Raw genomic sequence first — 13,054 nt, 5'->3', positions numbered from 1 at the left:
ATTTTAAAGAACATAGTTGGATTCTATGATTTGCTTTGGTATCAAATACTTATTTTGCTTAACTTATTTATTGAGATTATTATTTGATAACTTGTTATTTGATATCTTATTTGATGATTATAATACCACTTTCTTTGGGCAAGAAGTAAGAGTCTTCTATGAAAAAAATCCTAGTCTCTTCCTGAGCTTTAGTACTCAATATTCTTTTTCAAAAAGCATTCATTCATTCATTCACCAATTTATTTATTTATTTGTTCATTCTTTTACTTACTTGTTTGTTTGTTTGTTTATTTAAGAATGGTTTTTCCATGGTTACATGATTCATGTTCTTTCCCTCCTCTCCTCCTGGAGGTGATTGAGCAATTCCATTGGGTTTTACATGTATCATTGTTCAAAATCTATTTCCATATTATTAATATTTACAGTAGAGTGATCAATTAAAGTCAGCATCCCCAATCATGTACCCATCAAACCATGTGATCAATCATATGTTTCCCTTCTGTGTTTCTACTCCCACAGTTTGGCTTTAAATTTTTATGTGGCTCTGAGTATATTTTAGAATGAAATTTTCTTTCATTTTTAAAATGTGATGATGTTGTATAGTCAAAAAAGTAATAGATTATTAATTATTAATAATAAGACCCCCAAAAATAATTTTACCTGGCTGGATCTCAGATCAGTTTTTTGGTAGTAGTATCTTTTTTTTTAAACACTTAATTTCTGCCCTAGAATTGAATCTGTAATGTTTCCAAGACAAGATAGTGGTAAGAGCTACCGTAATGGAGGTTAAGTGACTTGCCCAGGGGTCACATAGCTAGGATGTGTCTGAGGTCATATTTGAACCCAGGATCTCTGGTCTCTAGGCCTGACTCTCAGTCTACTGAATCACTTAGCTGTTCTCCATATTGATAAAGATTTTATTTTACCAATTACATGTAATGACAGTTTTCCACATAAGTTTTCTGAAGCCGAAAGATACAAATTGTCTTCCTCTCTTCTCCCAGAGATGGTAAGCAATTTGATTTGGACTATACATGTATTATCTTGCAAAACATGGTTCCATATTTTTCATTGTTGTAAGAGAATACTCATGTAAAACCCCAAAATAAAAATACAATTAAACTAAAGTGAAAAATAGTATGCTTTGATCAGCATTCTAAGTCTTAATAGTTCTTTCTCTGGCGATAGATAAAAATCTCTGTCCTAAGTCCTTCAGAATTGTCCTGGATCATTGTATTGCTGAGAATAACGAAGTCTTTCACAGTTGATCATCCCATAGTATTGCTGTTACTGGGTAGAATACTCTCCCAGTTCTGCTCACTTCATGTAGGTCTCTAGCTCTTTCTGAAATTATCCTGTTCATCATTTCTTATAGTATAATAGTATTCCATCACCATCATATACCACAATTTGTCTAGCTATTCCCTAATTGACGGACATTCCCTCAATTTCCAGTTCTTTGCCACCACCAAAATAGCTGCTATAAATATTTTTGTTCAAGTAGGTCCTTTTCCCTTTTCTTTTTATCTCTTTGTGATATGGACCTAGTAGTAGTATTACAGGATCAAAGGGTATGTACAGTTTTATAGCCCTTTCGGCAAAGTTCCAAATTGACTTCAGAATGATTAGATCAGTTCCATAACTCCATGAACAATTCATTAGTGTCCCAATTTTGTCACGTCCCTTCTAATAATTATCACTTTTATTTACTGTCATACTAGCCAATCTGACAAATATGTGGTTCTATTTTATTTTAACAATCATTTTTGAAAAATTCGAGTTTCCAGTTTTCTCCTTCCTTAAGCTCCTCCCTATTTATGAGAAGTCAAGCCAATATATTAAATATTATCAATTACATATAATAAATTACATATCAGTTATGCATTTGATGCCGTGCAAAGCCTATAGAAGGTTTTTTTTTTTTTTACTAAAACTCAGTTACTATATCTTCTGAGTAGATCATCCAATTAAATATCTAGAGTAAATCTCCAAATACTAGTTTCGAATTTAATGGGTAATAAAAAAAAAAGCTGTTGTATAGTATTACCTGAAGTCTTAATAGTTAAATACCAAAATATCTTTCTTGAAGTCCTTAAAATAAAATATCAAAATCTGTCTGTTTACAGATTGCCTCCAAATATGACCATCAGGCAGAGGAAGATCTTCGCAATTGGATAGAAGAAGTTACAGGCTTGAGCATTGGGACAAACTTTCAGCTGGGCTTAAAAGATGGCATCATACTCTGCGAGTAAGTATACACCCAGTAGATTTATTCCTGATAATCCAGGCTTGTCTGCTTTCTTAGATTTTTTTGGTGTGACCTGTCTTTCTCTGCTTCAGCTAGAAACTATTAGATACTTTCAGAAGTAGAATCACATACAATTTTTCTTGTAGTCCTTTAAAAGGTAGCATTTATATTGTCTGTAAATTTAAATATGATAAGATTTGTCTTGAGTACTTTTTCTTTTTCTTTTCAGACTTATAAACAAGCTACAGCCAGGTTCAGTGAAGAAAGTCAATGAGTCTTCATTAAACTGGCCTCAGGTAAGCAGAAAATACACAGCTCAGCACCGGTTGATTTCTTTGTCCTGGTTATTTATGAGTTAGGTTTTACTACAGCCATTTTATCAAAAAATTGAGTATGCATTTCCTTTTAATAGGATTCTGAATTATTTTTTATGGTTCTTCCAAAAACCTGGTTGTCATTTGAAATAACCAGCCCTGAATAAAACCTTGTACTGGGGATAGTTGGCTTATTTATAAGTAAGATAGATTAGGTAAAATGCAGTGGTACATGTGGGTGTGGGAGTGAATCAATTAATGCTCCTTTTCCCTGGGTCTCTTGTTTTTGTGGGTGTGAAAAATTCAGGGAGGAAACATGCACACCCTTTCCTAGTGTAAGGAGGCACCAGTTCAGTGGCTTGAAGACCTCAAGAGTTTCTTGGGCACTGAGTATTTAAGTGACATGCCCAGAGTCCCACAGCAGTCTGGGGCAGAAAGAAAACGAGGCTGATCCCGCAGGCCTTCACTGCTCTAGGTCAGCTTTGGGTGTATGGGGCCATGCTTGTGTAGTGCCTCTGCACTAACAAGTAGCATTCAGACAGGATTGGAAATTGTAATGAACCACATGGTGTTTTTACCTGATAATTTACAACCTCCAGAAATGTGCACGATCTATATGTTTGAGTTGGTCAATGGCTTTTTTCCCATAATGAGCCCAAATCTATTTCCTTCAAGTTAACTTTTTCTTTCATATACTTGAAGATTCTTGACCATGACTGAACAGCCCAGAGACCTACAGCCAGTTTTTATACTAGGATTTCCTTTGTCATCCTGGTTACTTCCTAGGTGGACTCAATTTTGCCAATATTCCTTTTAAAGGGCAGAGCTCAAAATTGAACATGGATATATGATTAATTATTGGGATGGATGGATATATATACTTTTGTGTGTGTAAAAATAAAATCTTTTATTTTGAGCAGTTGTGTTTGCAGCCTATTATTTTATTATCTTATTAACACTCACAAATGATCTTTCATTTAATTAACTCTCTCAATTCTCTAGGATATGAAAAGTTGGAACACAAATATAGATGGTATAGAAGTAATCATGATCTCATTAGGCTAAGCCCATCTGTCCTTCTAGCCTACCAGGCTATTTTTGAGTACTGATATTCTTGGCCAACCAATTAGCAAGCCTTTCCAGATCTATTATATGCATATTTGATGAGTCTATCTAATCTGTCTTCCCTGAAACCCAAGTAGAGTAATTTGCCCTCTATCACCAAACATGTTTGTTATGCAGCCAGGAAATCTCAGTTTTTATTGATTATTCTTCCCCCAAAGTTTTCATTCCTTTATACTATTTTGTAGATTTTGCCTTCATCATATTGTCCTTTTATCCTTCTCACCTTTTGATAAAAATAGCTAACATGCATATAGCACTTTAAAGTTTGCAAAGTACTTTACAAAAATCATCTCATTCAATCTTCATGGCAACCCTGGATGATAGTTGCCCATTTTACAGATGGGGGAAGTAGGCAGAGGTTAAGTGACTTGGGATTTGCCCAGGGTCAGACTATTAATAAATGTCTGAAGCTGAATTTGACCTTAAATTTTGCTGTCTCCAGGTACAGTGATCTTTCCACTGTACTACCTTGTTGCCTCTACCCCAGTTCAGATCCTTATCTTGACCAATTCTTCCCTTTTCAGTTACAAGCTTCCATCTCCCAATCTTTTTTATTCAATGTTCCCAGATTAATTTTACTAAAGCATTATTCTACTCCAATTCCTACCTGGCTCAGAAACATTCTATGGCTTCCTTCTACCCACAGCATAAAGTCCAAATACAACCCAGTTGCTTCTGTTACCTGCACTGTTCTAAACCTGTCTTTTTCACCCAAAATATTCTGTTTGCTGTCTGCCTCTTGTCTATCAGCTTCATTGATAAGCTCCCTCCTTTGTGAAACTTCCTTGAGTTACCAGATAGAAACTGAACTTTGTTTTCTTTGAATTCTTATAGTTCTTATTCTAAAGGAGATGGATATGACAGAGCTTCTAAAATTTCCCTTTAATATTAGCATTTTGATTTGATGCTTTTGTTTTTTTTTATTTAATAATTTTTATTTAGAAAAGTTAACATGGTTACATGATTCATGCTCTTACTTTCCCCTTCACCCCCCAGTCCCCCCGCACCCCCATAGCCAATGCGCATTTCCACTGTTTTTAACATGTGTCATTGATCAATACCTATTTCCAAATTGTTGGTAGTTGCATTGGTGTGGTAGTTTCGAGTCTACATCCCCAATCATGTCCGCCTCAACCCATGCGTTCAAGCAGTTGTTTTTCTTCTGTTTCCACTCTGTAGTTCTTCCTCTGAATGTGGGTAGCGTTCTTTTCCATAAGTCCCTCAGAACTGTCCTGGGTCTGGATGTTAGGAGAAATGTTAGGGCTAGATAAATCTGACAGTCATCAACATAGATAGAGATAATAATTAAAGTTGGAGATCATAAAAGAAGAGGACCCAGTACAACTTGGGGGCTGGGGTGGGGTACTTGCTGTTAATGTCAGTAGCTTTAAGATGAAGGATGAATTTGGTAGAAATTTTAAAAATATAATAGTCTATAGTGTAAGAGGGGAAACTAGATATTTAAGGTATGGTCGCCAGGAATCTGATTAGCTTGATTCCAAATTTAAAATAGACCCAAGTCAGGATGGCTTTTATGGAAGTTTATTTACAATTAGGAAGGTTGAAGTTAGGGAAATAGAGAGAGAGAAACTCTGGCCCAGACCAGAGGTCCGGACTGGATGAGAATTTAGAGGAGCACAGAGGTTAAACAAGGCTACTAGCCACAAGGCCTTTTACAATTAGAGAGGCAAGAGAGGCCTCCTTGAGGGTAGAGCCTCCAGAAATGCCAAGAGAGGAGAAAGAAAGTCAGCCTAACTTACCCACGTGACAATTCAGAGGGAAGCAGTCTGAGGTCTCAGCAGAGATCCTTCAGCACCAAGTTCAAAGAGCCAACTGCCTCCACAGGACCTTACCATCATATTTAAAAAATGTTCTTGATTTGTTACTTATTGTCACGTGTGGGTAACTCATCTTCCCTCCCCACTAAGTTGGGTGGGGTGACATTATTTCTGATGGCTAGACTCTAACAATGAATGAGGATGAACTAATTCCATTTACACAATAGTTCAGAAAATTAAGGGCATTCTAATTATTTTAAAGAGTTAGGTTATCATTCTTTGTCAAAATGATGTGTAAGTATCTTTGAAGAATTTTTTTATAAAACCTATCTGATTTCCTCCTTCCCCTCTATAGCAGAGTTTAACAGTTTTTTTATGTCATGGACCCCTTTGGCAATCTAAAGCCTAAAGACTCCCTTTTCAAAATAATGTTTTTGAATGCATACTATACATAGAATTACAAAGGAAGCAAAATATGTTGACTATCAAAATACTGAAAAAGAAAACCTTAAAAGTTCACAGACTCCAATTCAGACCATCTTCCCTAGAGTAAATTATTCAGTAACTACCCTATGTAGGAACATGTCCTTTTCTAAACGGTAACTAAATTGATTAAAAATATTTGTTTTTACTAATACTTAGGCCTTATACACCAGACTGTTTAATTCCAGAAATTTAATTTGACTGTCTTTCCTTTTTTAGTTGGAGAACATTGGTAACTTTATTAAGGCCATTCAAGCTTATGGTATGAAGCCACATGACATCTTTGAAGCAAATGATCTCTTTGAAAATGGAAACATGACCCAAGTTCAGACTACACTGGTAGCTTTAGCAGGTCTGGTATGTATATGTTTTTTAACTAAAATAAAAAACCAATTGTTGGTGACAGACTATTATACTGAAGGTTTGGGGAAATTATCTTTCAGCAGAAAAATAAACCATAAATGGCTTCATTGAAAGAGATGTACAAAGAAATCTTATAATATTAGCATGACTTGATTAGAGAATTTGTGCCCTATTTCAAAAATCAGGTAAAATATCCTGATGTTGACCTTTTAAAGAATTTTGTACAAACATTTTGGTATCTTGATTCCTTCCAGGCATAGTAACATTTTTTCCTCCTTTCATTATAAGATTCTGGTGGTAAACTCATGCTTTAAATGGTCATCCTGAAATATGTTTTCATATTATATCTAGGCTAAAACAAAAGGATTCCATACGACTATTGACATTGGTGTCAAATATGCAGAAAAGCAAGCAAGGCGTTTTGATGAAGGAAAACTAAAAGCTGGACAAAGTGTGATTGGCTTACAGGCAAGTAACATGATATTTTTATATATGCTCCCTAAAATTTTTTTTGTTTTCTTTACAAAATAACCACACATTTAGTTTTTATAAATTGTTTGTCCTGCTGTGAGGAGGTAAATATGTTAGCTGTCTTTCTGCTCAGATTTCCATAACAACTAAGCTAATTGGGGAGGAGGAGAGGGGACAGCCATACAAAAGCTATTTGGATGGTATAAATTAGAGAGCTCTTAAGTATTAACTAGTGAGGTGTATGACATTTAAAGGTAATATTTAACTGAAAATGTAGGCTGCTGCATATGTTAGTCCACAAAGTAAGTTTGGTATATATAGGACGAGGCTAAAAAGAATTGGTGGGGTGAGGAAGAGAATAAAAGCCTGGAGACCTGAAATGGGTATAATAATTTAATTGAAATCCTCAGTTTTAAAATGTCCTTGGAAAGATGGGCCAAATATTGAATTGTGTAGTTCTTCACAGGGATGCATTCCTATAATAGTCTTAAGGATATTTGGGACCAGAGCCATACTTAGAGCCATCTGCAGCCTTACTCTGACCCAGCTTTTATTGCTGTGAATTTTGAGAATATTCTGGAGTCATTAGGAACTGACAGCCAGGAAAGCCATCAAGGACTCAAAAAGAATGGTAGGAGGCCGAGGCTAAATCTTTGTGGCCCTGTTTGTTATTGTTTCAAAGGGTTAGCAATGAGATTAGGATCTTACTCTACTGATTGTCTAGACCCTATCAACAATTTTTTGTGCTTCCCCCTCCCCCAAAGCAACTCTAGAGCTGGGAAAAACATATTGGTATAGTTTTACTCTATCCTGTATAGAGTATATCCTGTATATCCTGGCAGTTGTTACTACAGTACAAATGCCTCCAACTTATTGGCATTCTTAGTAAGAAGAGTGAACACTTTGCTAACACTTGCACATATCAACAATTCTTTCATTTTCTTCCTACCCCCCCAAAACCCCAACAGTGCATAGCACCTTAAAACTTAGGCAAATACAAGTGATTCCTCACAAAACGGGGGAAACTTTGTGGGGGAAAGTTGTGCTTTGGTTTAAATGTTATAACAATATATATTGGTAAGGACACAGTTGATGTTTTCTTCTACCTTTATGTGTTAAGTCTTATAGCAGTAGATAATCTGGCTCAAGAGTCCTCGTGAGCAGCTAGGTAGCTTGTGGATAAAGATTCAGACCTGAAGATGGGAGGTCCTGGGTTCAGTGTGGTCTCAGATACTTCCTGAGATTCCTGGGCCAGACACTTAACTGCTAATGCCTAGCTCTTACCCCTCTTCTACCTTAATTTTGATTCTAAGATGGAAGAGAAAAGTTTTTTGTGTCTTTTGTGTCTTTTTTTAAAGAGTGGGGGGGGGGGGGATATGAGAGAGAGAGAGAGAGAGCGAGAGCGAGAGAGCGCATGAGCACCCTGGATAGAAAAGTAAAAAATTTTTTTAAGTTTGGATACCCTTTTTATAGACCATATCATTTTAATTCTTTCTGAGGTTTGAAAAATGAAATAATGAGATCTTCAACATTCTTCTCTTTTAAAGTGTTGAATGTCATTAAAGTAAAATTTAGGTTAATTTTTTGTTTTGCAGGATTCCGTGATCCTTGAGATAATTAAACTCTAGCATTACAAAACTTTTAATTTTTTGGTTTTAGGCTTGGTGTTGTTTGCCAAAACAATGTGGTCTTAAAGACTAATCTACCTAACATAGGGATAGTCTTTCTTTGAGAATGGAATTAGAATCATATTTCACTTCTAATAATATAATTCTTAAAAGCTTGTCTTTTGATTTGGGGGCTTATTTTTTACAGTCATAACTATATAGATCTCTTCCCCTCCTCCCCCCCTTTCTTAAAAGATGGGAACCAACAAATGTGCCAGCCAGGCAGGAATGACTGCTTATGGGACTAGGAGGCATCTTTATGATCCCAAAATGCAAACTGACAAGCCTTTTGACCAGACAACAATTAGTCTGCAGATGGGTACTAACAAAGGAGCCAGTCAGGTAAGTGGTACTTCTGATTTTTAATAGTCAAAGTTAACAAAAGTTCAAAATGCTTGTGATTATAATTTTAAGATTGACCATGTCATATGAACAAGGTAGAAATGTCTGTTACAATAAACCTGATCTTCAGAATAAAGTACAATTCCTTTTGAAAACAGGAAGTCTGTGGTGGGGAAAAAGATAAGCTTCTTAAAAATCCTGTGCTTAAAATTCCTGGGTAGGATTATTGCCATTTTAAAGAATGTATTCTATCTAGGGTGCTGTGCACAGAGGCATGCAAATCTTCCAAAGACATGGGTGTTTGTTATCAGAGGATGTGCTATTTAAGTCACCAAGTATTTGTGGGAGTCCATATTGTTTATGGAATGAGTAAGATCATATTTAGACATTGATAATTTTGGCAATTGATAATTTGGTAATTGATCAAGTTCAGGCTAATTTATTTCAGTCAGAATATTTTAACCAGAGTCCTCAGTATCCAACAAGAACATTTTGCTATAAGAATCCCAAACTTGCTCAAAGATGTTTATTTTGGATGCTATTCTGATAAGATTTTCCTATTCCAATTTCATATGCTAGGCTGGAATGTTAGCACCTGGTACCAGAAGAGACATCTATGATCAGAAGCTAACATTACAACCAGTGGACAACTCAACGATTTCACTACAGATGGGTACCAACAAAGTTGCATCTCAGAAAGGAATGAGTGTCTATGGGCTTGGGCGACAAGTCTATGATCCCAAATATTGTGCTGCACCAACAGAACCTGTAATACATAATGGAAGCCAAGGAACAGGAACAAATGGGTCTGAAATCAGTGATAGTGATTATCAGGCAGAATATCCAGATGACTATCATGTAGAGTACCAAGATGACTATCCAAGAGATTGTGAATATTATAGTGACCAGGCCAATGATGATTAGATTTGCACAGAAAAAGCTCAGTATTAGTCCATTGTTTTATTCAGTGAAAACCAAGCTAGCCTTGTGTAATTTTTATCTTGTCTTCCTAAAACACTATTATGCTTATTGTACTTAAAAGAAATATTGCCTTACATACATTCCTTTTTCCTTTCTCTGCCTCTTCCCTAAATAGATGCCTTTTAGTGCTGTAATAGTTATATTCTACAGCATAATCAATAATTCGCATATGAAGTAAAAAGGAATACTGTGAAAGGAGAGTTCTCTTGTACAGCCAGTTCTTTTCTTAAAAGATCTATGCATTTTTACAATCTTCTACTTCAACTGGTATTTTACAAAGGACCACAGGAAACTTTCTTTTTTCTTTTTTTTACAGTTTAGTCCTATCTGGTTTCTACATGGAAGACTGAAACTTTCATGCTTATTGTTAAATGTGTTTTTTGCCAACTAAATCTGAGATGCAGCATTTTAGAGATTTAAATATCATTGTTTCTACAGTATTGTTTGCTAATTTTAAAATAAAGTCATGATCAATGTGCATTTGTGATTAAACGTGTATTCATTCTAATCCCTAAGCTGACCAAACACTTAAGGAGTAGTGTTACTAAAGGAGCTTGTACAAAATGAGCCTGCAGAAGTTTTAGGTTTGGACAGTGAGTGCATTTACTCTTCCTGTTTGTGCCAATGTATCAATGTAGAGTTGTTGCTTTGTTTTCTTCAGCTGTATTTATTGCTGCATTTCTCAGCATAAACTGATCTCATTGTATTTTTTATAAATAAATATTTTTTTTGAACACTTTATATGAACCATAGGCTGGTCATTTTCTAGTTACTTTCTAGAATAGATAAAATAACAGTGATGTCATCCAGCCCAGAATAATTACTTTTCCAAACCTTGAAGTTTTTAACATGTCATTCCATTCATTTTTAGCAGAAAAGCCTAATTTTGACTATTGAAGTGACATCTACAAAATCAAATTTTTCACTTAAACACATTCAACAGTATCCATGAGTGAGAAGCATGACAGTCCTTTATTTGCTCAGTGTCCCAGATTGGAGCATATATTCCTGGTGGGTGAAATTGTTTTGGTTCACTTTTCAAAATATTAATGCTATTTGTTTTTTATACCCCACTGATTTGTGAATACTGTTGTTCTACCTCATCCCACACATGTTCATTTGTAACAAAACTTCAAAAAAACCCTCTTTTTTAACAAAAATATTTTCTCCTTCCTACCTCCATGTGGAGTGGGGTGGGAGGGACAAAAGCTTCATAAGCAAGCAGATATAATATGCTGTGCCAGGCAGAACAGATCCCTGTCTTATCCATTTTCCAAACAATTGCCTTAGTCTTTACCCCGAGTCCGTTGCCTTTCTGATATACCTTAGTCCCCCTTCCAACTGGCCTCCTCAGGAAATGGGTGGAGATAATTCTCTTCCCTTTTGGGCCAGCCTGCCCTTAAGTTCTGTAGGGTATGATGGGTTTTCCTGATTCACTTGTTAATTATTAGACATAGACTGTGGACGCCTAAAGCAAACCACTTACAGGTCAGTCATTGGTTGGGTATGTTTGAGTGAGTTTTGGTAAGCCGAGGCACAAGCAGCTGGTAGAATGCCTGCTTCACATTCATGTAGGTGCTGGGCCTCCCCTTTGAAGGAAGCGAGAGAGTCTTAAGATGTGAAAGTGGAGAAGCATGGGGGCCGGACAAAGGCATGAAACCTGGGGGAGGAATCTTGTGTGGAAAATGGTAGACGCAAGTAAGATAAAGCCTGGCTGGGAAGGGCTTTAAATGCCAAGAGGAGTTCCTATTTGAAATGCCCCTCTGGGATTTCAAATAGGAAAAAACCCAAAAGCTCCCTCTGGAGCTCTCGCCACAGAGGGAACCCATTTTGGCAGCTTGTGTGAGGGTAGATTTGAAGTAGAGCTAGATTAGAGGCAGGACAGCAAAGAAAAGACATCTGCGATAGTCTGAGAGAGTGTGCGTATAAGAAAAGAGGACACAAAGGCTAAAGAAAGAGAATTGATGGGTGTGTGGGGTGGTTTGGGGGCCTGAAGAGTCGAGGATTCCACAGAGGCTGTGAAACTGGGGGACTAGAAAGATGGGGGCCCTAAAACGAGGGAACGGAGTAAGGTTGGCTTTGGGGATAGACGAGTTCTATCTATAGTAAAGGTGTTAAATTTGGGGCATTTATAGAATATCCAGGTGGAAATGCCCTGTTTATGGAAAAGGCTGCTTATGACATGGGAATGTTAAGTCAGAAGAGTATGTAGGGCTAAATATTAAGATCTGCATAAAGAGGATAATTGAATCCATGGGAACTGATGAGGTCACCCAAAGAAGACTGGGACATGGTACGAGTTAACAAAAGCTTGGTCTTGGAAGGTAAGATGAGTTTTTGGTTTAAAAAACAAATTTCTGCAAAGTTTTACCCAGGGAAGGGTAAGTTCAAGAGAATTGAATAAATAATGAATTTTAGTTATTCATTTAAACATGTTGTCTTGTTAAGAAAAGCCTCATATTAAAAGTTGACTTGTACATCACAGTTCCATTTTTAGACATTTCTGTTGGAGCTGGTCCTCTGATTACTCATCTTGGAAGGATACAAAGTTCATCTCTTTATTGCTACAGGTAGAATTATCCAAGTTAAGTGATGCCTATTTATCCAGATGGCTGACAATCCCAGTGGCTAAAGGACCTACCTATTAAGGCAGGAATTGAGCATTTACTAAATGCCTACTATGTGCCAGGCATTGTGCAGGGGATAACAAGAGTAAGGAGTGATTTGAGGAAGCGGGGGGACCATTTAGGCTGTTAATGATGAGACCTTCATCTAAAATGGTAGACGTGTGTAGAAAAAATGGGTTTTAAGAGATGTTGTGGAGGTAGAAACAACAAAATTTGGCAACTAACTGGATATGTGGAGTGAAGAAAAATGAGTTTAGTTAATTAAAAGTCTATTTAGTCATTTTTAGTCATGTCCCTTTTAGGGTTTTCTTGTCAAAGAATTTTACACCATTTCCTTCTTAGAGATAAGGAAATGAGCAGATGGGCTTAAGTGACTTGCCTAGGGTCACAGCTAGTGTCTGAGGCTGGATTCAAACTTGGGATCTTCCCAATTCCAGGCCAGGCATTCTATCTACTGTACCACCTTCCTCCACTGAGAGACTAAAAAATGGTGCGTTTGACAGAATTTTAGACAAATGGGAGAGGGAGTAGGTTTTGGGGAAAAGAGTAAATTCAGTCTGAATTTGAGATGTTTTGGGGGGCATCCACTTTGGGGAACTGTGGAGCAAGTAGTTTCCATCGAGTGATGGAAGTCATATTGCAAAGGGTCGAGAAG

At 36.6% G+C, this 13,054-nt stretch overlaps 1 protein-coding gene across 2 annotated transcripts in view; it reads left to right on the top strand.

Annotated features, from left to right (window-relative positions):
• The window catches only part of CNN3 (calponin 3), a 37,002-nt gene extending 26,491 nt beyond the window's left edge, over positions 1-10,511 (top strand). Inside the window, exons 2-7 of one of the 2 annotated variants that reach the window (XM_044672082.1) lie at positions 2,127-2,248; positions 2,478-2,544; positions 6,168-6,305; positions 6,663-6,779; positions 8,645-8,791; positions 9,371-10,511. In XM_044672082.1, the coding sequence (XP_044528017.1) occupies positions 2,127-2,248; positions 2,478-2,544; positions 6,168-6,305; positions 6,663-6,779; positions 8,645-8,791; positions 9,371-9,715 (936 nt within the window). In that variant the 3' untranslated portion in view covers positions 9,716-10,511. The remainder of the gene's footprint in view (positions 1-2,126; positions 2,249-2,477; positions 2,545-6,167; positions 6,306-6,662; positions 6,780-8,644; positions 8,792-9,370) is intronic. The other variant, XM_044672083.1, reaches the window with a different exon arrangement.
• Positions 10,512-13,054: the final 2,543 nt, after the last annotated feature.

This window comes from Gracilinanus agilis, chromosome 4 (assembly GCF_016433145.1).
Source record: "Gracilinanus agilis isolate LMUSP501 chromosome 4, AgileGrace, whole genome shotgun sequence".
NCBI lineage: Eukaryota > Metazoa > Chordata > Mammalia > Didelphimorphia > Didelphidae > Gracilinanus > Gracilinanus agilis.
The sequence above is the reverse complement of the archived record's forward strand: the minus strand, read 5'-3'. Positions and strand labels throughout refer to the sequence as shown.